Source organism: Lampetra planeri, chromosome 29 (assembly GCF_965212315.1).
Source record: "Lampetra planeri chromosome 29, kcLamPlan1.2.h2, whole genome shotgun sequence".
NCBI lineage: Eukaryota > Metazoa > Chordata > Hyperoartia > Petromyzontiformes > Petromyzontidae > Lampetra > Lampetra planeri.
The window spans coordinates 9,220,798-9,247,981 of NC_136135.1; the positions used below are offsets into that span (position 1 = coordinate 9,220,798).

At 48.4% G+C, this 27,184-nt stretch overlaps 1 protein-coding gene across 1 annotated transcript in view; it reads right to left on the minus strand.

Moving 5' to 3' along the window:
- Positions 1-1,548: 1,548 nt before the first annotated feature.
- LOC144728663 (alkaline phosphatase-like) overlaps positions 1,549-27,184 on the minus strand; it is a 76,891-nt gene continuing 51,255 nt past the window's right edge. Inside the window, exons 8-10 of the mRNA XM_078608247.1 lie at positions 11,538-11,729; positions 9,036-9,140; positions 1,549-4,510 (exon numbers count right to left, since the gene is read on the minus strand). Coding sequence (XP_078464373.1) covers positions 4,299-4,510; positions 9,036-9,140; positions 11,538-11,729 — 509 coding nt within the window. The 3' untranslated portion in view covers positions 1,549-4,298. The remainder of the gene's footprint in view (positions 4,511-9,035; positions 9,141-11,537; positions 11,730-27,184) is intronic.

Here is a 27,184-nt window from a genome sequence, read left to right on the forward strand (position 1 = left end):
AAGAAGCAAATTAAGGTCCTGGAGTGGCCTAGCCAGTCTCCAGACCTTAATCCCATAGAAAATCTGTGGAGCGAGCTGAAGGTTCGAGTTGCCAAACGTCAGCCTCGAAACCTTAATGATTTGGAGAAGATCTGCAAAGAGGAGTGGGACAAAAAGCCTCTTGAGATGTGTGCTAACCTGGTGGCCAACTACATGAAACGTCTGACCTCTGTGATTGCCACCAAGGGTTTTGCCACCAAGTACTAAGTCATGTTTTGCAGAGGGGTCAAATACTTATTTCCTTCATTAAAATGCAAATCAATTTATAACATTTTTGACATGCGTTTTCCTGGATTTTGTTGTTGTTATTCTGTCTCTCACTGTTCAAATAAACCTACCATTAAAATTATAGACTGATAATTTCTTTGTCAGTGGGCAAACGTACAAAATCAGCAGGGGATCAAATACTTTTTTCCCTCACTGTAGGCGTCGCCAGGTTCACAGTCTAGTGCGCTCACACCTGCAGCACTATTCCACCCCATACATACAAATACGTTATTAAAAGTGCAAATTCGGATTGGGTGGGCAAATCTTCTTCTCCACAAAGTGGTGCTCAATTTTATTGACCCCGGAGGGTTGATGCGCTAAGTCAACCCCTAACCAGTATTTGAACTCGTAATTGTCCGATTGGATGTTGAAGGCAGTTTGTGGTCTTGAGGGGGGGTCAAGTGTGCGCAGCGTGCTCATTGGACAACGGGCTAATTCATGTCGATCAGCACTTTTAAGTGAATGATTGATACTTTCCCTGCAATTCAGATTAGTTATGCTGGCTATGCCTGTCACAAAGAATAAGACAAAAATATTAATGCATGACAATATTTTAACATGTCAGTCCTCAGAAATTTCCAACCGTAAATGATAAAAAAAATTATCGCTGGTATAATTAAGCACTATAAAAAATTATGATTGATTAATTAAAGAACATGTAATACACCCAACATCTTTATTGATGTAGCATATCTTAACCCTCTGTAGCATGGAACTGAATTTGATTCACATTAAACATATTGATATGGAAATGTTGATCAAAACATAGGTACTTCTCTGTCCACATATCTCAACCTCGCAGCACCACATGACACCACTAACGCCATTCTCTATTCCGACTCCATATCCAGACACAAATCTTTCAAGTTTGCACTCCGAAATTTTCGCGGTCCTCCATGGTTTCATTCCTGCCTACCCTCTGATCTAACTCTTCCCCCCCCCCACCATGCACCCCCCCCCTCTCATCTCTCTACTCCTCGTTGTGCCCTCTCTGCTCCAGCATTTAAGACATCTTACTTCAGTAGGGATTTGCTTATTTTCCTCCTTCTGCCCTCAGTCCTGAACCCCCTTTCCCCAGCCATCCAAGACCTTTTTTCCCCCCATCTTTGAATGACTGCCTCATTCTATATAAAGTTTCCCACTTTTTACACAGTGTCTTGAGATGGAATCATATTTATAATGCTATATAAATATGAATTAATAGTTTAACGGTCTTTAAATATCTCCACCGACAGTGTACAATTTGTTCATCAATAAATCAAGTTTATTCACATTTCGAATTTATCACAGGACCATAACGATATATGCAATTGTAATACGGTTACATGTGTAGGGCAAATGACTACACAAACTGCATATTAACTAGTTATGCTTTCAAAAAATAAATTGCCCAAAGCATAAAAATCGAAAAGTCAACATTAATAAGAAAATGTCACCTCATGGTGTTAGTTAAAAGTTTGATTTTAATGCCACAAAATGTGAGAGAGTTAATTGACTGAGAATGAATACTGGCATTTGAATGCACATTATGAATTTCACGAATATGATAACATTGAATTAGAGCACAGCCGTGAAGAATTGGCATTTAATTGTTAAATAATTATATATATGCATCAATAAAATATGTGCCCGTAATTAACAGCCATCTTCGGCTGTTAAATTGTATTTTAGTGTGCGAACATAAAACAACCTGCAAAGCCATGGCAAATCCTTTTTGCTACACAGGACTAGAAACATTGCATCTTATAGAAGAAACTTTTCAAACAGCGTTATTGACAACTTTTGTTGCATTTTGTTATTAGTGCCAACACAGTATCACAAAACAGTACATTTATTATACGGAGAATCGCCCACAATCGCATAGTGGATCAGAGGGTTTCACTGTATTTTATATTTTCCCACAAACATTGGCATTATTATGAGGACTGTTTTAAAACAGCTACGTTACTTTTTAGCACAATGACTTAAACGATTACCACTTTAGAGCTATATTCTTGGTTCTTTTGGTAAAGTCACATAGAAGGGAAATAATAAAAAATAAAACAATACAATTCTCACGACGTGTCTGAACAACCTCCAGTTGCTGTCCGTGGTGCTCACGTAAAAAAACGCCACTTTTTTCAAATTTTCTTGCTGTGGTTTTCACACCTGATGATGATTGCTTGTGTTGCAATCGAAACGTCGTGAAAATGTTATTATTTTATTTGTATTATTTTATTATTTCCCTTCTACGTGACTTTACCGAAAGAATCAAGAATATGAATCCCTGTAGTCACGAAAGCTTTAAATCTTAATTTCACTTTAGAGCTGTTTAAAATACACTTACTGTATAGTACTTACGCAATTTTCATTGAAATGGTTTTCCCTTTTTTTTTTACAAACCTAAGTGCATGAATCCAGGGTCAAAAAAACGTCTGGCCAGTGTGGAAGAGTAGGCCAAATACCCTCGAGTGTAGGCCCCTCCAGAGCTCCATCTAAATAGAGGCCCTTCTGCCAGGAGTGGCGTGAGCAAGAAATTGCAGGGTTGCACCTTGACCAACTTTCCCCCCCACACTTATCAAGGGTTCAAAGAGCCAGGAGAAACATGCTCTGCGAAATTTCAGACAATATTGATTCAAAAACACGTCAAACGGAAATGATGTGACTTTCATGCCATCACTTCGAAGTTTTTCCGAATAAAAGGGATGTCACGTGGTATCAGGTGACGCTACTATTGTTAGTACGAGGACATTTTACTAAGTACTTAAGAAAAAATTATACGAAATCCCAAAATTACCAAAAAATATCCGAAATGTTTCAAAGAAAATACAATACAACTTTTTTAATCGCGGTGTTTGCGTATTCGCGACAACTTTATTGCAGTGCTCTATGAAATTTGCGGGGTTGCGCTTGAAACATTCACGGCCGTAGCACGCAACTACCCGACAGGAGGTACTGAAGTGACGCAAGGCAGCAGCGTAGATGGCGAGAGTGAGAACGTTTGCCCCAGCAACGCCGCTTTGCCAAGCAGTCAGACTTTGTCTGCCGAACCATTCACACGCAGGTGGTGTTCCTTTGCAAATGTTTTGGTTTTAATTACATGCTGTGCTACCGTTGACCATGGTCCCTAAGCAAAGTGACATTTTAAAATGTAAGTTTAAAATAATACCGTGCAATCTTGATTTGAAGCTTTTGTGACTGCAGGAATCCATACTCTTTGGTTCTTTCGGTAAAGTCACGTAGGTAGAAAAATAATAGATCACGACGTTTCGATCGAAACACAAGCAATCATCATCAGGTAGGACAACAACAGCAAGAAAAAACTGCTGAAGTAGGCGAGAGATCTGCCGTGGCATGAGGTTATATAGGACTCGGTAGTAGGGGGAGAGAGAAGGGGGAGAATACCGTGCACTATTAATTTATTTAACTCTAATATTTAAAGTATTTATATTCATCATTATTAAAGGTATATTAAATAACAGAAAATATCATACAATTTATTCATTTATATATACATACAGTTTATGTTTAAATGCAATATCTTTAATCTCCCTAAACCTATTTTTTAAGCTTTGAGTTTTAATATTCTCCAGGAAAGTGCTCCCGCGAATATTCAGGGTATCCTGTATTTGACGTTTTAGAATCCCAATCTCATCCCTTACGTGTACAAATGGGTGGCTGCTATGTAGTAGGGAAATGTTCTACAGCAGATGCACTGCTGTGCACAAAGGCGACTAAGTCACAAACACCTCATTAAAGAGCACAAAGAGCTAACAGCTACGATCTTCAACGTAGTTTATCAGCAACCTTAAACCGCATCGGCACAAACTATTACAGATACGGATACAGATACGTGATGCACGAATGGAAAATGTAAAAATCTACAGTGTGCGACTACGGTCATCCAGAACTGATCATTGAACGCTACCCAAACACCAAATACTAAGGCAGCAACGTAAATTCAAAGTTGTTTCTCCATACATCAACAAAGAAGAAGAGAATGCCAAGGCCTTTTAACTGGACGTCCTGCCCTCTGGGGTGCAGTGGCTCTCACGATAGCTGCCCAGGCATGCGGCATAGCGTATAACGTGGGCCACGTAAGTCTGCTCCTGCACTCCACGCAGGAGGTGGGCCATGGGACCGCTCGCAAACACGGGGACGTCCTCCCCGCTGTGCGTCTCTCTTGTCCGTGGCACCGCGCTCTTCACTCTGTAGTCGTCCGCAGCTAATAAGGGGAAAGCACATAGATGAGTGCCTGTAATCATGCACTCTGGAGGTAAGGGTTACTAGATCACTCAAACTTCTGAAACTCCCCATGGACGTTAAGGTAACCTCCTAGCTCTCCAGGGTACAACAGGACAGAAAGTGGATTAATTAACATCTGTGTAGTGACATAGAACGGTCACTACTGTGTTGGCCCGTACGAGGGCTGGGGCCCCAAGGGGGTGCCTGGGGGGTCACGTGCTGGAGGGATGGGGACCTTCTCAGAGGTGGGGGAAGTGAGGCGTGTCCTGGGAAGGGAGGCGTGGCCTGGAGAGAGCCAGCCACGCCTGGGCGGAGCCGGCCACGCCAAAGCAGATATAAGCGTGGTGTGAACGGAGAGCAAGGCTGTTGTACTGTACTCCAAAGTGAAGACATCATCAGTCGTCAAGTCCCGAGTCGTCGTCCTGGGCCAGGCAGGCCGTTGCCTGCCTGGTCCAGTCTGTGTCGTGTTCCAGAGTGTTAGTGAGTTGAGGAAGGTGGTCACCACCTTATGTACAGTGTTATATTACTTACCATTTAATAAATAGTGTTGCCTCCAAGCTGCGTGTGTGTGCACCTAATTCGAACCCATTACATTTGGCGTCAGAAGTTGTGGAAAAATAAATATTGCTAGGTGTTATCCTAGGGAAGTAAAATGGGCACACGAAAAACAAATATAAAACTCACCTGGACGCCTTCGTACGACGGGGACGGTGTGACGACCATCCTTCGGACAGCCCCGGGGATGGCAGCCCCGGTGACAGAGGGAGAGAGAGATGGCGCTGCACGCGGAGCGGTGGGACTTGCATCGCACTGCTACTTCGCCGCCATCGGGAACGGAGCGACGGAGCCGCGGGGAGGGGACACCATCGTCGCTGCGGGGGCTGGCGGGGGAGGCCCGGGCATGCGGGCCACGCGGTGGGCCCGCCATTTCGGCGGCGGGTCGGGGCGCTGTTCCCGCCAAAACGCCGCTCCCGCCATTTCGGCGGCGGGTCGGGGCGCAGTTCCCGCCAAAGCGCCGCTCCCGCCATTTCGGCGGCGGGTCGGGGCGCTGTTCCCGCCAAAGCGCCGCTCCCGCCGACATCAACGCCTGCGGAGGGGGAGTTCCACACGTGCAGGTGGCGCCCCCGTCTTGTGGATGGGGGTTCGCAAGAGCAGGCCGTGTTCACCATGCAAGATTCTTCGGGGTGTCCCAGTGCTCCACCTTGCCGCCCTCCACTATTCACAGTTTGCCAGGCGAGTCGTGACATGACAAGCACCTGGCCTCAAGAAAAATAATAATAACTTCACCCATCTTGCGTGTGCCGGGTTGCGATCGCGGGTGTTTTTTTTTTAACTCGCTGGTTTGCGGAGCGTGTTCGTCCGGTTGTGTGCATGATAAAGTGACGCGGCGACCATGCGGGTTTCTGCTTGTAACAGTGTTGTTGTTAATTACGGCGTCGAGATCGGTATCTTCTGGGTGTAGTTAATGATTAATTCGTTGTTGGTGTCCCGAGCTCCGTTGATATCCTGTATGTTGCCGTGTTAATGACTCGTGTTGTTACATCGTTGTGTTGCGAAATCGCCATTGTTATTGTGTATACTGTATGGAGTTTCGCTCGTGATTGTCACTTCTAACTGTCAGAAACTTTGATCGTCATTGTTGCCAATGTACAGACCGTATGGAGCTTTGCTTGAAATTGTTAACAGTGTATGGACTGTTGGGTACTTGCTTGTGATTATTTACTATGTACGGATTGTCTGGAGTATTGATTGTGTGTGTTGCCATGTGGGGACTGGATGGAGCATTGCGCCAAATGATTGACTGTACGAACTTCGTATACTGCATATACTGTATTAATCAATTCGGCGATTTTTGACGTTTGTGTCTAGTTTTTTTTTGCTCTCAAAATTCGAATGCCCTGAGTCCCATGGTTAATGGTGAAGGGGTTTTTGAAATGACAGGTTCGGTGTGTTTCAACCTCACTGGTTGGCTCCTGTCCGTTGTTGCACAGATGATGTCTTTTGTGCGGGAATGCCCCTTGTGTTCTACATCGATCGGGGGTGCGTTTCCGTTAATTGCTGTCAAATTGCGTTGCTCTCTCCACTCGGTTGGTACAGCTGCATGCTGCAATGCGAGTCTCGGAGATGATGTGTACGGATACGGGATGTGAGGTGTATTGTTGTGACCATTGAATATTCGGGATCGTCACAAAATTGTGCGTACCTGTTCGGCATTGGATCAGTTCTGTGGGGGATCATAATTCAAATTGTATGTGTTGTGATGGTGTTAAATTGCGATGGTGACATGCTGCCAGGGATTTGGAATTGTGGTGCTGGCTGTCACTTATCTTGGGGCGCAGATCCTGACCAGGATGGCCCAGTGAGAGTTGCGTGTCTAACACGAACATTGTGGTCCCGTCATGCTGTGTCTGACGGCTTGACCTGACAGCCCGGAGATCGAGACACTCTGTGGCTTGTCTAGCCTAGTGGGCTGTGCGCTCACATGGCTCAGAGAGTGTGTTCCCGTCATGCAATGGCTGACGGCTTGACCTGACAGCCCGGAGATTGAAACACTCCGTGGCATGTCTAGCCTAGTGGGCTGTGCGCTCACATGGCTCGGAGAGTGTGGTCCCGTCATGCAATGGCTGACGGCTTGACCTGACAGCCCGGAGATCGAGACACTCAGTGGCTTGTCTAGCCTAGTGGGCTGTGCGCTCACATGGCTCGGAGAGTGTGGTCCCGTCATGCTGTGTCTGACGGCTTGACCTGACAGCCCGGAGATCGAGACACTCTGTGGCTTGTCTAGCCTTGTGGGCTGTGCGCTCACATGGCTCGGGGAGTGTGGTCCCGTCATGCTATGGCTGACAGCTTGACCTGACGGCTCGGAGGTTGAGACCCTCCGAGGCGCGTTGAAACAGTGGGCTGGAGATTCGTAAGGTTCAGGTGGAGTTGTCCTGTTACGTTGAGACTGTATCCCTCAGTTGTTAGGGTGCATGTTGTGCAGTGAGTGAACGATGGGTCGTCTCAGCTTGGTCGGTACAGCTATATGCTTGCGATGCGAGTCTTGGAGAGAGACTGGGTCGTCTCAGCTCGGTCGGTACAGCTATATGCTGCGATGCGAGTCTTGGAGAGAGACTGGGTCGTCTCAGCTCGGTCGGTACAGCTATATGCTGCGATGCGAGTCTTGGAGAGAGACTGGGTTAAAATCCCACCGATATGGCCGACGCGTGCTGCTGGTTGTGACGCCGCATCGGAAAGGCGGTGGGGTGGTAACATGGAAATTCCCCCCCCGATATGGCCGACGCGTGCTACTGGTTGTGACGCCACGTCGGAAAGGCGGGGGGGTGCTAACGGGTGACTGTCATTGCATGCGTGATTCTAACGGGGGGGGGGGGGGGGGCTGTGCTGGAGCGTAAGTGGGTTAGCCAGTTTTCATGTATATTTGTTGTTAATTCCCCGTTTTCTATGCGGTTCCCTTTTACCCTCGTCGATTCTGTATATATTACGTGATTGTATTTCTTATCGGTCGCCGGTCATTTATTGATGTTGCTGGTTCGAGGCACACCTTTTCAATGTTTCACAGTTGTGTTACAGCCGGGGACGGCTGTGTGTTTATACAGGGGGGGGGTGATGTAGTGACATAGAACGGTCACTACTGTGTTGGCCCGTACGAGGGCTGGGGGCCCCAAGGGGGTGCCTGGGGGGTCACGTGCTGGAGGGATGGGGACCTTCCCAGAGGTGGGGGAAGTGAGGCGTGTCCTGGGAAGGGAGGCGTGGCCTGGAGAGAGCCAGCCACGCCTGGGCGGAGCCGGCCACGCCAAAGCAGATATAAGCGTGGTGTGAACGGAGAGCAAGGCTGTTGTACTGTACTCCAAAGTGAAGACATCATCGGTCGTCAAGTCCCGAGTCGTCGTCCTGGGCCAGGCAGGCCGTTGCCTGCCTGGTCCAGTCTGTGTCGTGTTCCAGAGTGTTAGTGAGTTGAGGAAGGTGGTCACCGTCTTATGTACAGTGTTATATTACTTACCATTTAATAAATAGTGTTGCCTCCAAGCTGCGTGTGTGTGCACCTAATTCGAACCCATTACATCTGTATCGGGATTGAGTGTTATCTCCCCTCGCATGGGTTTTCTCTAGGTACTCTGAGAGGGAGGGATGCATGAAAGGAGGGAGGGATGGTCCCACTCAAAACGCATGCAGGCTGCGAATTTTATTTAATATCATGTATGTGCAGTTTTTGGATTTCCTTTGTAACACGGTTGCTTCTGCTTTCATTTATAGTTGGTTGTTTTGCTCCGATTTATATATTATTTGTAATTTTGGTGACCCAAGTCATTCTTGACAACGACACTATTATAATCTCTTGAGTTATTATCTGGTTAAACAAACGTGAACTTGCGTATATTACTGTTTACAGTATAATTGTGCCTTCATGGCAGACTTAATACATTGTGCCTATCAATCAACAAATTGACGCCTCGTGCGATTCAGTAGGATCACAATGAATCATCCATGATTCAGCAATTTACCTGTATCCACAATGTCCCGACGTGTGCTGTGCCCAGGCCCATTGGCATAGGCGAGCGTGGTGAAGGGTAGGTAGTCCACATCGCTCACTTCCGTGTCCACTAGCCCTGCAATAAGCACATTGTTGCATTGGGAAATGTCTTGCATTTTGGCACATGGATGTCATAATCCTCCAACACCATCACCACCACAAGTCCCCAGTCCAGATTTCACCATGCTCATGTGGGTAGGGTTGGGGGTTTGGGGGCGGTTATCACCTTTAAAAGGCAACTTTTGAGAAACTCCAAAAGGCCCAAACCAAAACTTATCTAAAGAGTGTTCACAAGCATAGAGCGATCAATGAATATGAGATGGAGCCCAGTCACAGCTTTTAAAAAATGTATTATTAACCTCAACTCCTGAATGTCACTGTCCAAATGTAAAATAAACCACGGTCCAAGTATACAAAGTCTCAGTCGCATTCGTCTCAAACCACAGTGATATCAAGATAACCAGATACCTGGGCAAGGCTCTAGGTAGAGAGAAAAGAAGTAACAAGGATTAGCAAAGAACAACACCAGGTAATATGCAAGGGTTTCCAGGGGTTACAGGGCAATGAGAAAACACAAGTCACATCAACCAGATCAAAGGTAATGGCAATAATAAGTACTTGTTATAACAACATAAACACAGTCCTAATAGTTAGCAATGACGGTCCAGACTCCAGTACTTAGTCACGAAGGCAGGGTATGATCCTACGCTCTCAGGTCCTTAACACAGGCCACCGAGGTTACAAACTTGCAGGTCACAAACACAATCTGAGCAGGGCTACACAGGTCACGGACCCGCAGGTTTCGGTGAGAAAGTGAGCGAGGTGCAGAGGTCATGAACAACCTCGTGAGCAGGCAGCCTTTCACAGAGGCGATAAAGGGGGCCGAAGCAATCCAGACGGGAGGTGAACACCTCGGGGTGCAGCTGCCACTCGTGGATCGAGCCAGCTGCGGCCGAGCGAGTCGACCCCCGACCATGTGGGTCACCCTCCAGAGTCAAGTGCATGTCCTCTGCTCAACTCAGCAGGATCCAGGCCTCCTCAATAAGAGGACAGAATCGGGGGGGGGGGGGGAATCCATAATGTTGTTGCAGCGGACCAGAACTGACCTGCCAATCAACTGTGGCACTTCGAGCAGGTTGGTGCTGCCCTTTGCAAGGGTCGGCCAGCTCGCCTACACTGATCTCCCCTGGAGATGAGGTGAGCACTCCAGCCCCAAGAGCTGGCCTCCCAATTGAAGGCTCTGCAGATCGGTGGCAGCCGCACCACCTGTTGGAGGTTGCCACCCCATGGGTCCCAGCAGCGTAGCAGAGCTTTTTGTAAATGTCTCATTTGGTACTTTGCCCAGAGAATAACCTCTGTGGTTCATGACGTGTGCCCCAGCAGAACCACAATTACTCTTGCATGGGGCACTGCATTGGTGGCAACAGAATGGGCTAGCCCAGCTATCAGGAGCTCCTTCTGATCCAGAAGCCACATTATCTGCTGGTCCGTTCAAATATCAGCTCCCAGATGGTAAAGCTGCTGGGTTCGGGAACAGAAAATGCCTCGCCCGGTTGATGACTCAGCTGTGTGTCTCCAATAGTGAGATGACCGTGGATATATCCATCTGAAGCCTGGTCACCAATGGCGCCCTCAGAGAAAGTCGTCAAGATAGGGCCACAATGAGGGTTGCCAACACCTAGGTGAACACCCTTGGCGAACTCTATGGAGGCAAGCCAATCCCCTGGCTGGAGCACTCCTGTGGTGGACTAAAGAGATTCCACCTTTAAATGCTATATGTGGAGAAGCAAGTTTCCTCAGATCGAGTATCCCCCTGTACCTGCCGGATCGTTTTTTGAGCATGAAGAATTTGGAGTAAAACCCGGTTCTTCGCTCGTGGAGTGGCATGAGTTGAAATAACCTGGATGCTAGTGTAAAGCCCCGACAGTGGTGGTGAAGGGTGGAATTCCACCGCCGGCGGGAAGCACCTTGAAATTTAGGCGGTTAGCCTCGCTCCATGACCCTCAACTCCTAGGCGTCCGATATAGAATGCTGCTAGGTGTGCAGGAACGCTGAGATGCGGGACCCTATGCTCAACGGTGATGGGAGAGCCCCGCCACTCTCAAACATCATCTGTTTTGAGAATAGGTTTTCCCTTTTTTTTGGCAACAAAACACCTGTTTTGGTGCCAGAAACTGATTGGTCCTCTGGTCTAACAATCAGTTTCAAAGGCAATGCATATATTATCAGAGTATGTTTTTTCTTTGCATTCCGACCATAAGTATTGTGGTTAATGCCGATATTATTCCTTGTAAAAGGTTTCAGATTGGTGTTTTAACATCTTAACACCTATATTTTTGCCAGAAAAAAGGGGAAAAACCTATTCTCATATTTGGCACTGGAAAAGGAGGTCCCATGATATTGTCTGTTTTGCCAAATTCTTAAAGAGGAAATGCGCACTGCCTCGTTGTTAATTTGAGCAAGCTGCACTCACCAAGGATGGGGTTGCCTCTGCTGGGGTGCCCCCCGATGGTGAGCGTATGGCCGTGGTCTGCCGTGACAACGATCAGCGTGTTGGCCGGGTCGGTGAGCTCGTGGGCGCGCTGCACCGCCTTGTCCAGAGCCAGCACCTCGTGCAGCGCCCGCGACGCTCGACCCTCATGGTGGCCTTTGTCAATCAGCCCACCTATGCCCCGCAACACACGGGACACATTAGGGCTTTATTTACATATATAATCACAATTCAGGATAAAGATCAATGTTACCATGACCAAAGCAGTGTGTGCTAAACACACACACACCTCGCCAACGCTTTCTATGTTCCATAAGATCCTGCGGATGCTGTACAGTACAAGCATGACTCCCCCATCATGCACACGTAACCTCCCCAATGCAACCATTCGTTGACGAATCATAACAATTTACTGCAATGCTCTCTTCCAGATTTCTGCTTTGCTTATCCTGTATTGCCATAATCCATCTTGAGCACCTCTGCTCAAATGAAAACGGCTTTCAATCTGCTGAGTTCGGGCCTGACTCTCTGATCCATATCGTAACATTAAGAGCCCTCCTGCCTCACAAACCTTTTTAATATCGAAACAAAGCACATTTAAATTGTCTCCACAGTGTCAAATGATCAATGGACGGTGTTCATCTCTGTTGGTGGTTCAGAGACAACGGCTGAAATCCCACATTTCAAAAGTGTGGGCCGTTGCCTCCACAGGATAACCATTGTTGATTCCTCACAAAGTGTGAGTCACTTTATCGACCCTGACAATGGTGGAAGATGTTAGGCAGTTAATAATTTATAACAATAATAATACATCCCTAAGTAACAACGGCTACCCACATGTGCCTTACATAAATAACATTTTTAATATATTATCAGACATAAACAGCACTAAATGAAATTAGAATTTTACAGTGATTGCTGGATAGTGCTGACATACAGTTGGTTATGTTCAATAAGTAGTCTGAGTGTTGACAGTCAGTAAAGGCCTTATGGGCCAGGATGATAAGCGGTTTTATGAGCGTGCCTGTCGGGCTGACATTTAACATTGGGGTCAGAAAGGATGTAATTTCTGAACCTTGGCACAATAGATCAGGGTTCATGAATATTTAGCCCATTCCACAATACTCGGTAGATAAAGTCAATCCAATGCAGGGACCTGCATAACAGAACACACTTTTGAAATGGATGTCAAGTTCGCTGAGCTTTGAGTGGGAAGAAGGCTGAGAAAGTTCTTCATTGGTTGAGTCTTGGAAAAAACGTAAGAAATAAAAAAGTGTCTTGCCAAGGCTGGAAGTCAGGCTGATACAGTGAGGGAAAAAAGTATTTGATCCCCTGCTGATTTTGTACGTTTGCCCACTGACAAATAAATTATCAGTCTATAATTTTAATGGTAGGTTTATTTGAACAGTGAGAGACAGAATAACAGCAACAAAATCCAGGAAAACGCATGTCAAAAATGTTATAAATTGATTTGCATTTTAATGAGGGAAATAATTATTTGACCCCTCTGCAAAACATGACTTAGTACTTGGTGGCAAAACCCTTGGTGGCAATCACAGAGGTCAGACGTTTCTTGTAGTTGGCCACCAGGTTAGCACACATCTCAAGAGGCTTTTTGTCCCACTCCTCTTTGCAGATCTTCTCCAAGTCATTAAGGTTTCGAGGCTGACGTTTGGCAACTCGAACCTTCAGCTCGCTCCACAGATTTTCTATGGGATTAAGGTCTGGAGACTGGCTAGGCCACTCCAGGACCTTAATTTGCTTCTTCTTGAGCCACTCCTTTGTTGCCTTGGCCGTGTGTTTTGGGTCATTGTCATGCTGGAATACCCATCCACGACCCATTTTCAATGCCCTGGCTGAGGGAAGGAGGTTCTCACCCAAGATTTGACGGTATATGGCCCCGTCCATCGTCCCTTTGATGTGATGAAATTGTCCTGTCCCATTAGCAGAAAAACACCCCCAAAGCATAATGTTTCCACCTCCATGTTTGACGGTGGGGATGATGTTTTTGGGGTCATAGGCAGCGTTCCTCCTCCTCCAAACACAGCGAGTTGAGTTGATGCCAAAAAGCTCCATTTTGGTCTCATTTGACCACAACACTTTCACCCAGTTGTCCTCTGAATCATTCAGATGTGCATTGGCAAACTTTAGACGGGCATGTATATGTGCTTTCTTGAGCAGGGGGACCTTGCGGGCGCTGCAGGATTTCAGTCCTTCACGGCGTAGTGTGTTACCAACTATTTTCATAGTGACTATGGTCGCAGCTGCCTTGAGATCATTGATTCCTCACCGTTCCCATGATCATTGCAACTCCACGAGGTGAGATCTTGCATGGAGCCCCAGGCCGAGGGAGATTGACAGTTCTTTTGTGTTTCTTCCATTTGCGAATAATCGCACCAACTGTTGTCACCTTCTCACCAAGGTGCTTGGCGATGGTCTTGTAGCCCATTCCAGCTTTGTGTAGGTCTACAATCTTGTCCCTGACATCCTTGGAGAGCTCTTTGGTCTTGGCCATGGTGGAGAGTTTGGAATCTGATTGATTGCTTCTGTGAACAGGTGTCTTTTATACAGGTAACAAAGCTGAGTTTAGGAGCACTCCCTTTAAGAGTGTGCTCCTAATCTCAGCTCGTTACCTGTATAAAAGACACCTGGGAGCCAGAAATATTTCTGATTGAGAGGGGGTCAAATACTTATTTCCCTCATTAAAATGCAAATCAATTTATAGCATTTTTGACGTGCGTTTTTCTGGATTTTGTTGTTGTTATTCTGTCTCTCACTGTTCAAATAAACCTACCATTAAAATTATAGACTGATCATTTCTTTGTCAGTGGGCAAAGGTACAAAATCAGCAGGGGATCAAATACTTTTTTCCCTCACTGTATATTCAGATTACTGGAACATGGACTTGGCCGGACATAATTTGGGTTAGGGTGATGCTACCCTAACCTAGGTGGTTATATTTAATAGTTTAAATAATAACGTGTTGTGCACATCATAAATTGCACTTAGTTTACTGTTACATGTATCCATAGTTCAAATATTGCACCCCATATTTATTCATTGATGGCTTGTGTCCATAGCACGAGGGTATATGCTCATATTTCTAAAACGGACCACACCGTGCTAATGAACAAATGCAAATAATGAATCTCCCAAGCCCATAGACCAATGCATTTAAGGCAGTTTTATTCTCTATATATACAGAATCCATATTAACTGTAACCATATCATTAATGTATATCAATATCTGGTTTGCTAAATAAAATCATGCATCTTTAAGGATTGTCACCTGATAACATAATTACATTGATAGTCTGTCGATGCTTAGCCATGGGATGTGTTAAATTACAAAACATCCCACAACATATATTTCACAGCAAGTTAATATAAATATGCTTGCTGTTACATTCTCAATGCTTGGGGAATACAGGATGTCGAGATTGGTTTGCAATTGTCATTCTGTCGGAAAACATGTATTATTGAAAGCCATACTTGATTTTGCCAATATACGACTTCCAGTAACCAGGCCAGTACGAGAGTCTGGCCCGTTTGCCTCTTCTGCGTTTTTCCTGAATGCCCATGAGGCCCGCCCGGTGTGAACATCTGCCTTTCAACAAGATCTAAAAGAACCCTCACGCCATACGCTAAAATGCAGGAAGCCTTTCTGGATGTGTACCTCCGCTCTAGCACTGATCCAACGTAAAGAACCCCTGGGTTTGATATCCACGAAGCTCATGGTCGTAATGCCCGATGCACAAATACAAAGGAGACATCACAGAGATACACTCCGCTGCTCCTGAAGCTGTTATCTGGCTTGACCATCTGAATGTGAAATTGTAGCTGTTGCTCTGCATCTTCATCAGCCATGAGAAAGAAGGCTCGCTGGACAGAATTGTGGGTGGCAATGGATGGAGCAACCAAAAACCTCATTGAGGACCTGACTCTAGAAGTACCGGTCTTCTCTCTCCCACGACAACTGTGGATCACGGTAAACCTTGAATCATGGGAGATTTTAGTCCACTTTTCACACATGGAAGATCAATGAATTGCCGCACTGCGACTATGGTGAAGTCTAAATCATCAAACGCGTCACCGACGAATGCGCCATCCTAAATTAAACTAAACATTGTTTTGCTATTGCTCTTTTTCAGAAGCGACCTGGCCACAAATGATAGCTCAACAAAGTGGCTTACCACGTGGAAATGTATAGCAGTCGAATACCCGAGACGCATGTTTCTAAATATGGAGGAAAAAACCGGAGGACCTGGAGAAAAAATCCACGCAACCACAGAGAGAACATGCAAACTCCAAATACAGGCGTGAGGGTTGGAATCAAACCCATGATATCTTGTATACTGGGTGAGGTAGTTAACATCTTGCCACCATGGCGCCATGCGCATCCTAACGGTGTTGCTGTGACCCACACAGCATCTACTACCTCCTTGTATATGTTATAAACTTAGCATTGAACTATACTATACAGTATGTCAAAACTGTGGCTTTTCCACCCTGCCGTATATGTAGTGGTGGTGTTGACGTGCGCCGACTGTGACAGTGATGGATCACGGGGCGGCGCGGGGTGCGGGGTTGGGCACGCATTGTGGGCGTGGTGTGGACGCGCGCGCCGGGAGTGACAGATGACGGGGCGGCGCGGCGTGGGTGGTGAGGCACGCTGAGATGTGGGAAAACAGGATCGTAGCCAGCGCCCAGTGATTGGTCGAATAGGATGGGTGCTCGCAGCGACGTCCGCAGGTGGGGTATAAAGGGGGACGCGCGAGAGCACTCGGGGAGAGTTATCCAGTTGAAGACCGAAGACGGAGTTGAAGACCTAGTGCCCCGAGACCCCTAGTCCCGCCGTCCTTGTAGGGACCGGGGCCCTGTGTGGCTCGGAGGCGAGACTGTGGGACCCGGGGTCCGACGCCCCCGTGGGTCGGGCTGGGGACCCACAGTCAAGACGGACACCCCGGGCAGGGAGTGTCCAGAGTAGCTCAGCGGGCGTTAGTCGCCGAGTAGCTAAGTGGGTGTTGGTCACCCGAGTAGCTCAGTGGGCGTTAGTCGCCAGGGTAGCTAAGTGGGTGTTGGTCACCCGAGTAGCTCAGCGGGCGTTAGTCGCCGAGTAGCTAAGTGGGTGTTGGTCACCCGAGTAGCTCAGTGGGCGTTAGTCGCCGAGTAGCTAAGTGGGTGTTGGTCACCCGAGTAGCTCAGTGGGCGTTAGTCGCCAGGGTAGCTAAGTGGGTGTTGGTCACCCGAGTAGCTCAGTGGGCGTTAGTCGCCAGGGTAGCTAAGTGGGTGTTTGTCACCCGAGATACTAAGTGGGTGTTAGTCACCTGTGAACGAGTTTGGTAAAATAAAGAGTGTGTTACCCGTGAAGTCGTCTCCCGCCGAGTTACTACATTACAACTGGCGTCAGAAGTAAACCTGTCTTCAAGAAGAATGGACACGAGGAAGACTACCCGTACCCATGAGCGAGGTCGGGAAGACGACGGCGTACCGGGGACACCAACCTCGGGAGGAGAGGACGAGGAGTTGCCGCCGATGCAGCACTTCGCGGTGATGGCCGACGCTCCGCTCGCCTCCGACACCAGCCTCCAAGACGCACACTCCAGGTTGGCGGAGTTGCTACTCGCCGCCGCCGCTGTCTTGGCGGACATCTCCGTTCCGGCGAGCGAAAAAACGGCTGCGGGGTTGGTGGAGAAAGCGAGGTTGGAGGGATCCCGCCAAAAGGCGCTTCGCGCCAAAAGTCTGGAAGTTGCCGCCGTTTTTGAGGGGCCGCCATCGATTGGCGGGAAGCACGGACACCACGTGGCCGGAGACCTCCGCTCAGCGCAGCCCACGTCATCAGCGCGCGCCGGAGCTCTCCATTTTGCGCCTGACGACCGAGCCGACATTTTACACAACTACAGCGGAGCGCGGGAAAATCTCTCCGACGTCGACGACGATCGGGTCCTCCAGCAAAGATTGCCCGCGCTGTCGGCGTTCAAGGCGGATGGGGGCGACTGGGGAGCCTTCCAACGAAGGTTCCTCGCTCATCAGGAAATGTCGGGGTGGTCCGACACCACTGCCCTGCGGGCGTTGCCAGCGATGCTCGACGACGACGCGCTTGCAGCCTTCACATCTGCTGCAAGGTCGTCCCGCTCTACGCTCCAGGCCGCACTACACCTGATGGCGAAGGTGTTCGGACCGCCCTCCACCTGTCGCCACCAGTTCTACGATCGGCGAAAGGTGGCTGGAGAAACGACGCTCGCCTATCGCACGGCGCTGCTCGCCTTGGCGGACGCAGCTTTTCCCCGCATGGACAAGGAGGGGAAGGACGCCATGGTGACGGAGCAGCTGCTGGCGTTGGCCCACGAGTTGGGGGTCCCCATCAATGTGGCGGACGAAATGGATATCTGCTCCCTGGCGATCGCCACGAGCATTCACGCGTACGAGGTCCTCAAACGCAAGCCGGGGGTCGTCTGCAAATTGGCGGGGAACGCGGCACTGGCCGCCACGATCGCCGAACCTCAGCCAGCTGCGGATCAGGAGCAGGCCTTCGCTGCATCGCGTCCGGGGGAGTGGAGAACGGGAGGTCGTTCGCCCACACGTTCATCCCGCAAGCTGGAGCAACCGAAACCTACGGCGTCCCTCGTCGTCTGCTACAACTGCGGCCTTCGGGGTCACGTCGCAGCCGGGTGCCGGGCCCCGCGTCAGCGCGCCACAGGACCACGTCGGGACGACGACCAGGCCCACAAGTCATCCCAACAAAACCCGGCAAGTCGCGGCACCTCACACGCTCGGTCCACTAACACGGCACATTCGGGTCGCCGCTTGGCGGTGGGGGGTTCGCGGCTGGGTGCCGGGGGTTCACTTCGGCGAGGGGGGTCCGTACACGGCCCGCAAGCAGTCGAATGGTCCGAATTGGCCCACAGGATAGTGGCTGCGTCGGCCGGGTCGTCCGTGGTAACGGGGTTTATTGACGGGGTTGAGGTCCGGGTGCTTGTGGACACGGGTGCGTCGGCCACTATCATTTCGGACCTTATTTATAACATTCTTCCCGTCCAAAGTAGACCCCTTCTGCCAGTGGACGTGCCATTTTACGCGGCGAATGGGGGATCCCTGGGGATCATCGGCCAGATTCGGGCGACTATTTGCATTGGTGACATCAAATTGGCGGGCCCTATTTTTGTATCATCATCGCTGGCCGTTCCCTGTTTGCTAGGTACGGACTTTTTGTCCAAAATGCCCATCAAAATTATCATAGATCAGGCCTGCATTGAGCTTCCGTCAGGTCGGCGGGTTGCGTTCTTGACGAGCCCTACCAAAATACGCACGGTTTGTGCGACGGTGCAGGCGCTGGCAACTCAGACTGTACGGGTGCCCCCGGGATTGCAAATGTTGGTACCCTTTCGGTTGAGGAAACCACTCGAGGTGGGTGCGGAGGCACAGGGGGTGCTGTTGGGGCCGTCTAACAGGGCCAGAAGGGGCCTCGACTTAGCGGTTGCTCAAACCATGGTGAGAGGGGACAGTGAGCCGTTCGTAATGGTCCTGAATACGGGGTCGCGGCCGGCCGTAATTGCGCAGGGAACGGTGCTGGCTCACGCCGCGCCGCTACCCGTTGAGGAACGGCTCGTGGCTCAAGCAGATTTCACTGTCGAGTCGCATCCTCCAAGTGACGAGGGGACAGGAGTGGTTGGACTCGTTGTGTGCCGGTTCTGCTAACTTGTCCAAAGTGCAATTGGGAGCATTGAGGGGTTTGCTACTCGAGTTTGCTGACGTGTTCAGCAAACATAAGTACGATATCGGCTGCACGGACCTCTTGCGCCACCACATAGCTACAGGGGACGCGGCCCCTATTCGACAGAATCCCTTCCGGCTCAGCCCAGCCGAGAAGGAGCATGTGCAATCGGCGGTTAATGATATGTTGGCGGCCGATATCATTTCACCCTCTTCTAGTCCGTGGGGTGCTCCTATTGTCCTAGTTAAAAAACAGGACGGGTCCTTGCGGTTTTGTGTCGATTTCCGCCGCTTAAACAAAATCTCGATGGCGGATGCGTATCCGCTCCCCAGGATGGATGAGTCGCTGGATGCCTTGGCGGGAGCACAGTTTTTTTCCACACTCGATCTGCTTTCCGGATTTTGGCAATTGCCACTCGATAACGAGTCTAAACCTAAAACCGCTTTCCGGACACCTGGTGGCCTATTTGAATTCAACCGTTTGCCCATGGGCTTACATTCCGCTCCCGCCACGTTCCAGAGACTCATGGAATTGGTTTTGTCGGGCCTCCAATGGGACACCTGTTTGATTTATCTCGACGATATCATCGTCTTCAGTCGGACTTTTGAGGAGCACCTCCAGCGACTGAGAGCGGTGTTCCTCAGGATGCGTTCCGCTAAGCTTAAATTTAAACCGGCTAAATGTTTTCTGCTTCGGGAATCGGTCAGGTATTTGGGCCATATCGTGAGTCGTTCAGGGATCTCGACAGACCCTGCTAAGACGCACTGCGTCAGCTCATGGCCAACGCCAACCTCGTTCACGGAGGTTCGCAGTTTTATTGGTTTCGCCTCCTATTACCGTCGTTTTGTCAAGCAGTTTGCCACCATAGCCAGGCCCCTGCACGCTTTGACGGCTAAGGGTGTGCGGTTTCACTGGGGGGCGGAAGAGGAGGCTGCGTTCTGCTCCCTTCGTGACGCCTTGGTGCAGGCTCCCCCCTTGTGTTACCCCGATTTCACACAACCGTTTTTGCTTGACACAGATGCCAGCAACACGGGTATCGGGGGGGTGCTCTCACAGGTGGTCGGGGGGGTTGAACGGGTGGTCGCCTACGGTAGTAGAGTTCTTTCCCCCGCCGAACAACGCTATTGCGTGACTCGTCGTGAATTGTTAGCGATTGTGTTTTTTACACAGCAATTCAGGCCGTATCTTTACGGCCGTCATTTTACGGTCCGTACGGACCATGCGGCTCTACAATACGCTATGCGCGTGGCACAGCCATCGGGCCAATTGTCCCGATGGTTAGAGGTCCTTCAGGACTACCAATTCACGACGATTTACCGCAAGGGATTGCGACACTCAAATGCGGACGCCTTGTCGCGGTTGCCACCGTGCACGGACTGCACATGTTTGTTGGGATCGGCGCGGTGCAAACCCCCGGTCGCCGACACCCCGGGAGTTGCGCTCGCCGCCACTGACACCCTGGGAGTCGACGCTCCCACGGGGAGGGATTCGCCGTTGTCGTTGCCCCTCATTGAGTGGGGCCGTCTCCAAATGTCCGACAGCTCCCTACTTACGCTACGTCGAAAAGTTGGCGCTCCCGAGGTAGGGGATGCGCGGGTCGGTTCCTGGGTGTGCAGACAGGGCCTTTTGATGAAGTGGGACAACATGTCCCGGCGTCACGTGCTCGTTGTGCCTGTTGCTATGCGGGGTAGGGTCGTTCTGGCAGCTCATGAACGGCTCATGCATCTGGGTTTTCACAAAACGCTCGCCCTAATCCAGCGAGACTATTATTGGCCGGGGATGGGTAACGACGTGGCGAACATTCTTAAGGGATGCGTAGGGTGCGCCAAAAGAAAACCGCCACCATTGGCAGCTAATCCACCGCTGCAATCCATTCAAGTTTCGCGCACAAACGAATTGGTTGCGTTGGACATCTTGGGGCCCTTTCCTGCTACACCGAGGGGAAATAGGTTCCTGCTGGTTGGCGTTGAATACTTCACCCGATGGCCCATGGCATGGCCACTCGCCAACCAGTCGGCTGCAGCGGTGGCGGACGCCTTCGTCCAGGGTTATGTTTTGGACAAGGGCGCCCCCGAACGCTTGCTGACGGATCAAGGAAAGAATTTTTCGAGCGTTTTGTTGCGCGAGGTGTGCGACCTGTTGGGTACAAAGAAAGTGCATACTTCCCCCTACCACCCGCAGACTGACGGGATGGTTGAGCGTCTGAACAGGACGATTACGTCTATGCTGTGCCAACAGGTCTGCGACGATCAGGTTGATTGGGACTTACAGGTGCCGGGGGTACTCGCGGCCTATCGAATGGCCCCTCATGCGGCGACGGGGTTTTCCCCATTTTTTCTTATGTATGGGCGGGAGGCCGATCCGGCCATGGACGTCCAACTGGGGATTTCCCAGCCACATGCAAAATCAAAATTGGCAGACCACATCAAATTTAATATCGCCAAATTGACTGGGTCGGGCTGGGGACCCACAGTCAAGACGGACACCCCGGGCAGGGAGTGTCCAGAGTAGCTCAGCGGGCGTTAGTCGCCGAGTAGCTAAGTGGGTGTTGGTCACCCGAGTAGCTCAGTGGGCGTTAGTCGCCAGGGTAGCTAAGTGGGTGTTGGTCACCCGAGTAGCTCAGCGGGCGTTAGTCGCCGAGTAGCTAAGTGGGTGTTGGTCACCCGAGTAGCTCAGTGGGCGTTAGTCGCCGAGTAGCTAAGTGGGTGTTGGTCACCCGAGTAGCTCAGTGGGCGTTAGTCGCCAGGGTAGCTAAGTGGGTGTTGGTCACCCGAGTAGCTCAGTGGGCGTTAGTCGCCAGGGTAGCTAAGTGGGTGTTTGTCACCCGAGATACTAAGTGGGTGTTAGTCACCTGTGAACGAGTTTGGTAAAATAAAGAGTGTGTTACCCGTGAAGTCGTCTCCCGCCGAGTTACTACATTACATATACAAGAAGGCAAGAATAACGTAAATTATGCTGTGAAATAATAACTTCAAATACTCAAATCTTGCACAACAAAACCTTCATCACCTCATTCATTGCAGGTATATGCCGGTTAAAAATTACCAAATATTTATTTTCTCAAATGTACCATGTATATGCATGTTAACGTAGCATTCCTCTGTAATACTTTATACGCTATAATCGTAATTGTCATTTGCAAACAACTACTGCAGATTACTATTAAGTATGGCACCTTTAATACAAACAAAAGCAACATTCTACATAATTAATCTCTAATTGCTGTCAAATACCATTCCTTATTTTAATTCGTCATGCTGCCAATTTTTAGGTTAGTTTTACTTAGGTGCATTTGTGCGGGCTTGAAATCCAGTGTCGATGCTGTGGGTTGATGGATTAGACTGAGACATTCAACCTGCAAGGATTTGAGGTAACCAGTGGATGGAAGTACACCAAGCAGGTTGGTGATCTATGTGTATGCCTCTGAGTGTGTAATCCAAGGCCGTAGCCATGGAGTCAACATTGGGGGGGACAAAATCTTCCAGGGTGTCTGAGGGTCCCAACCCAGAAAAATATCTAAATTTGAAAACTCATTTCCTGCCTAAAATATAAAAAAATGGAGTAACACATGGAATGGACTTTTATTTTATTTTTTACAATAATGTCTAATAGTGTATTGTATTACATTGCTCTGTTTTTACTTTTTTACCATTTCTTGTTTGATTCTATGTAATGGCAGAAATTAGGGATTAATAAAGTACAACCATAACCACAATCATATAAGCATACATCTATGCATTGGTTTACACTGGTAGGAACCTCCTGGTTACACCAGCCCACAGGGGATTATTGTGTCCGTCCGTCGTTCAGGGGGGAGGGAGGGGCTGGGTGGGGAGGGTGGGGCTGGGTGGGGAGGGGCTGGGTGGGGAGGGGCTGGGTGGGGAGGGTGGGGAGGGGCTGGGTGGGGAGGGTGGGGCTGGGTGGGGGTTGGGAGGGGTGGGGCTGGGTGGGGAGGGGCTGGTCACCCCGTGGTACCCTTATAAAACTCAACGTTTAACCTGCTCACGCCGGCTTGTGCCCGCTCTCACAGTCGGCCATATTTGCGGAATACACCACGCCGCCGTTGATCCTGGCCATTGACCGAGTAACCCAACGTTTCTACCAGTTCCCTCCGCAGGAATGTGTAATGAAGTAATTGTGGCCAAGGTTTAGCAAATTATAATCTTTATTTACATAGCATAGCAATTTTTTCATAGCAATATATTGGGGACGACGACATTTTGAGCATATTTGAATATTGGGGGGATGTGTCCCCCCAAATGTTGTTTTGTGATACTGTGTCCCACCCAATATATATTATAAATACGGCCTTGGTGTAATCCACATATTTGTATGGGGTTTCTATGTAATGGTGTTTTACTATGCTCACATATAAGTGTAGGACTTGAAATATGGCGCGCCACGCGTTCTCTTGTGCTGTTGCTATGCAAGAGAGCAGTGTACAGTGGGGGGTATTTGAGGACGGTGTTGTTGTTGTTGGGCGTGAGGGAGACACCGTTAAGAGGCGCGACAGGTGTTAGGGGTAACCGGGGGACACAGGCCAGTGATTGGTTAAGAGGGTGAGTGCTTAATGACTGGCGCCGCTCAGGCGGGAATAACAAAGTCACGTGAGGCTGGGGGCCTGGGGGCGAGTGGTAAAGCGGGGGGGGGGGGGATAATTGATTGGGACTGATTGGTGTGGATATAAAAGTATAGAGTAAAACGTAGAGACGGGAGTCTTGGTTGAAGCTGGAGTGATGGTGGCCGGTGATAGATAGAGCAGAAAGTACGGTAACAGTGATAGAGAGAGAAGAGAGTAGGATAGAAGAGAAGTGTACGGACCTTGGGAGAGACGGAGAGAGAGCGGAGCAGAATCGCGGAGCGGAGCGAGCGAACGGGGAGACAGGGAGTGTCGTTAATGACGGACGGTGGAACGGAGCGAACGGGGAGACACGGAGCGGTGACGATGAGGAGGTGAACTCTAAGTGTGAATAGAGCGAACGGAAAGACAACCCGAGTACGAGTCCTACATGAGGACACGGACGAGCATTTAGACTTAATGACACTTTGCTGGATATGTAGAAGGAATTACAATTACCATAAACACATGAAACATGTTTTTTGTGATACTGTGCTAGCTGTGGAGCATAAGCACAAATAACAAAAACTATACACATTTGTAAATAATACATCCTTAAAAATAAAATATGTAACGTGAAATTTCAGGCAATGGCCTTTCTTTTCGTCACACGTGGGTGAAAAATGGCCAATGACCATCCTGGTGTAACAGGGCAGTAATTAAGAGACCGAGATATAATTAATCACAGCGGCAGATTTGCATCCATTGTTATTTGCACATCATGTTCACAAATGTATCTCCTTTAATGTGACTGAGCAATTTGAAGAAAAAAATCAGGCAGAAGAGAGGTGTGGCATTAGTTAACAGTCACTGATTTTGCCAAATTGACTTGGAGAGCCACCCTTTGTTGCAAGAGTGCAATACAAGTCACTTAAATGGATGAAATGTACGCACAATACGCTTGATTGATGTAATAATTTAATGACACTTAAGAAATCATTCAATCGTATTGTTGGAGGGCTTCAGAAATGACGAGGATTTATTTATTTTTGACACAGCAGCACTCCACGAGAAGAGGATGGCTTATTGTTCGACATGTCGCCGGGAAATAGGAGATCCCTGAGCCTTCTCCAGGTTAAACGTCTGTCACCTACCTCTCACTGTAGTTTGAAATCCTGTATGAGGAACATTTAGTCAGAGAGCTGCTACTGCTATCACATTCTCAACATTGGCCAGTGTAGTCACATGTGCACCTGTTGAAATCACGTATTGGAGAAAACCTCAATTGTTGAGAACATTGAAGTGGCCGATAATTAAATTACATAGACATGCAATGATTGCATGCCTCGTTGCTTCTACCATGTCACATATATATGGTTTGTATTTGTGGTGGAAATGTGTGATTGGAAGAATATGCCATGCATATACATTCTAAGATTCAAATTGCTGACCTTTGTTTAACCAGAATAATTCATATTTGATATCATATGGTTGGACACAAATCTCCAGGGACAAATTATGTAAGAAAGCACCTGTTACGGCTGGAAGTACGAATTATGGGGCGGGTTGACCAGCTCCATGGCCTGCCACCTTTGTTTGTTTCCCAAATGATGTTATCTAAACACTGCACGAGTTACAGTACGGCTATACATTATTGACGAAAGGGAGGAGGCCCAGGACAGGTTCCAATATCACTTGCAACTGATGATATCGAAGGTCAGGAATTGAACCCAAGAATGTGGGCTTGTAGCACATTACACTAACCACCGTCTCTGTGCTCCAAAAACATACACAGACACATGCTGTCCACCTCCGAATAGCATGGTTGGCTATGTACGGTGCGAAATAAATTCAACATACATACAAGAGCCCTAGTGCAGCGCTATTGGCGAATCAACTACATGTGTAAATCACCTTTAAATTACCTCCCCGATTCGCGACTTTCGTGCGTTTAGTATATCTTTCACTTCTCAAGGATAGTAAGCAGTGAAAAATGACTTCTGGTTATCCTCATCCTGTACAGAAGAAAAATAATCAGCAGGAATGGGTTAGTGGTTGGATGATGTCAAAGATCACAATTAGGACAGCTTCAAAAGGTTTTAATAGATGTGTAATCGTCAGTCCAATGTTGTGCTAAGACAGATATGAAGACTATTCCTAGAAGAGGAATACGGACACCAAATGTTACAATTCAATACTGGAGGCACATTCAGTTGTCTCCAGGTTACTTCAATACAAAACATTAATATATGCATGAACCCGATGCATGCATTGGGTTGGAGACGGTAGCCTTTTTGCGGCCCACCTGTTACGTGTTTTCGTGTTATCTTGAACACTGCTAATACCAATCATCTAGGTGAAAATGGCATAGTTAATTCGACTTTAGATATGATCAGTCGAGATAAATAACCGAAACAATGACCCCTTTAAGGGCCAGAAACTGATCGGATGAGGCCTTCGAGTATACCAACTAAACAATGTAGAAATGTTGAGACATAAACGTGACTTCCTGGCCAGAAACCAAAAGGGAATCAACACTGACGTCACCTTGCAGGAGACACAGGCTGATGACAGCACACGGAAGGCAAGTTACACAATAAATTGGAACACCCTTGTTGTTGCTGCTGCTGCACCCATCTACCACCCTAAACATGGCCTCACCACTTTCATCAAAGCCCCTAAATAAGGAATGTCTATCAACACATCTATCAGCAGCCACTCAGCCAGAAAATATGTGGGTGACTTCATTAGACACCACATACAATAGGGCTGCTCAGAGAATGAAGCCGGAGGGAAACTCGAGGAATAGTAGTCAGCACAAGCCAAGTTCCTTAGATACGACCCTACACAGCCAGGCACGTTTCACTCAGCCTGATGTGAGCAGATGACATAGCCCTTGCTGCACGGGGCACGAACCTCCTCAAAAACATTGCCAATACTATTCTATGGGTCTTTTGGTAAAGTCACGTAGATAGGTTCAAGTAAAATACCAAAAAACTACGACGTTTCGATGATGACCGCTTGTGTTGCGATCAAAACGTCGTAGTTTTTGTTATTTTGTTATTTTCTTTGAATCCATCTACGTGACTTTACCGAAAGACCCCTATAATATGAATTCCTGCAGTCACGAAAGCTTTAAGTCAAGATTGCCAATACTCTTAACAGCTGATCGCTGGTGACCCTGACCAAATCCTTACAATACCACCACCAGCGCTTTCCACTTGAAGAATCATGCAGCAGATGCCATCCTTGATAGGTCTTTCGGTAGCCTAGTGCACTGACCCCCACTCAAAAATATGTAGGGCTTATCATAGACAGAAGCCCGAACCTTCAAGCCCCACACAAAACAGATCGGTG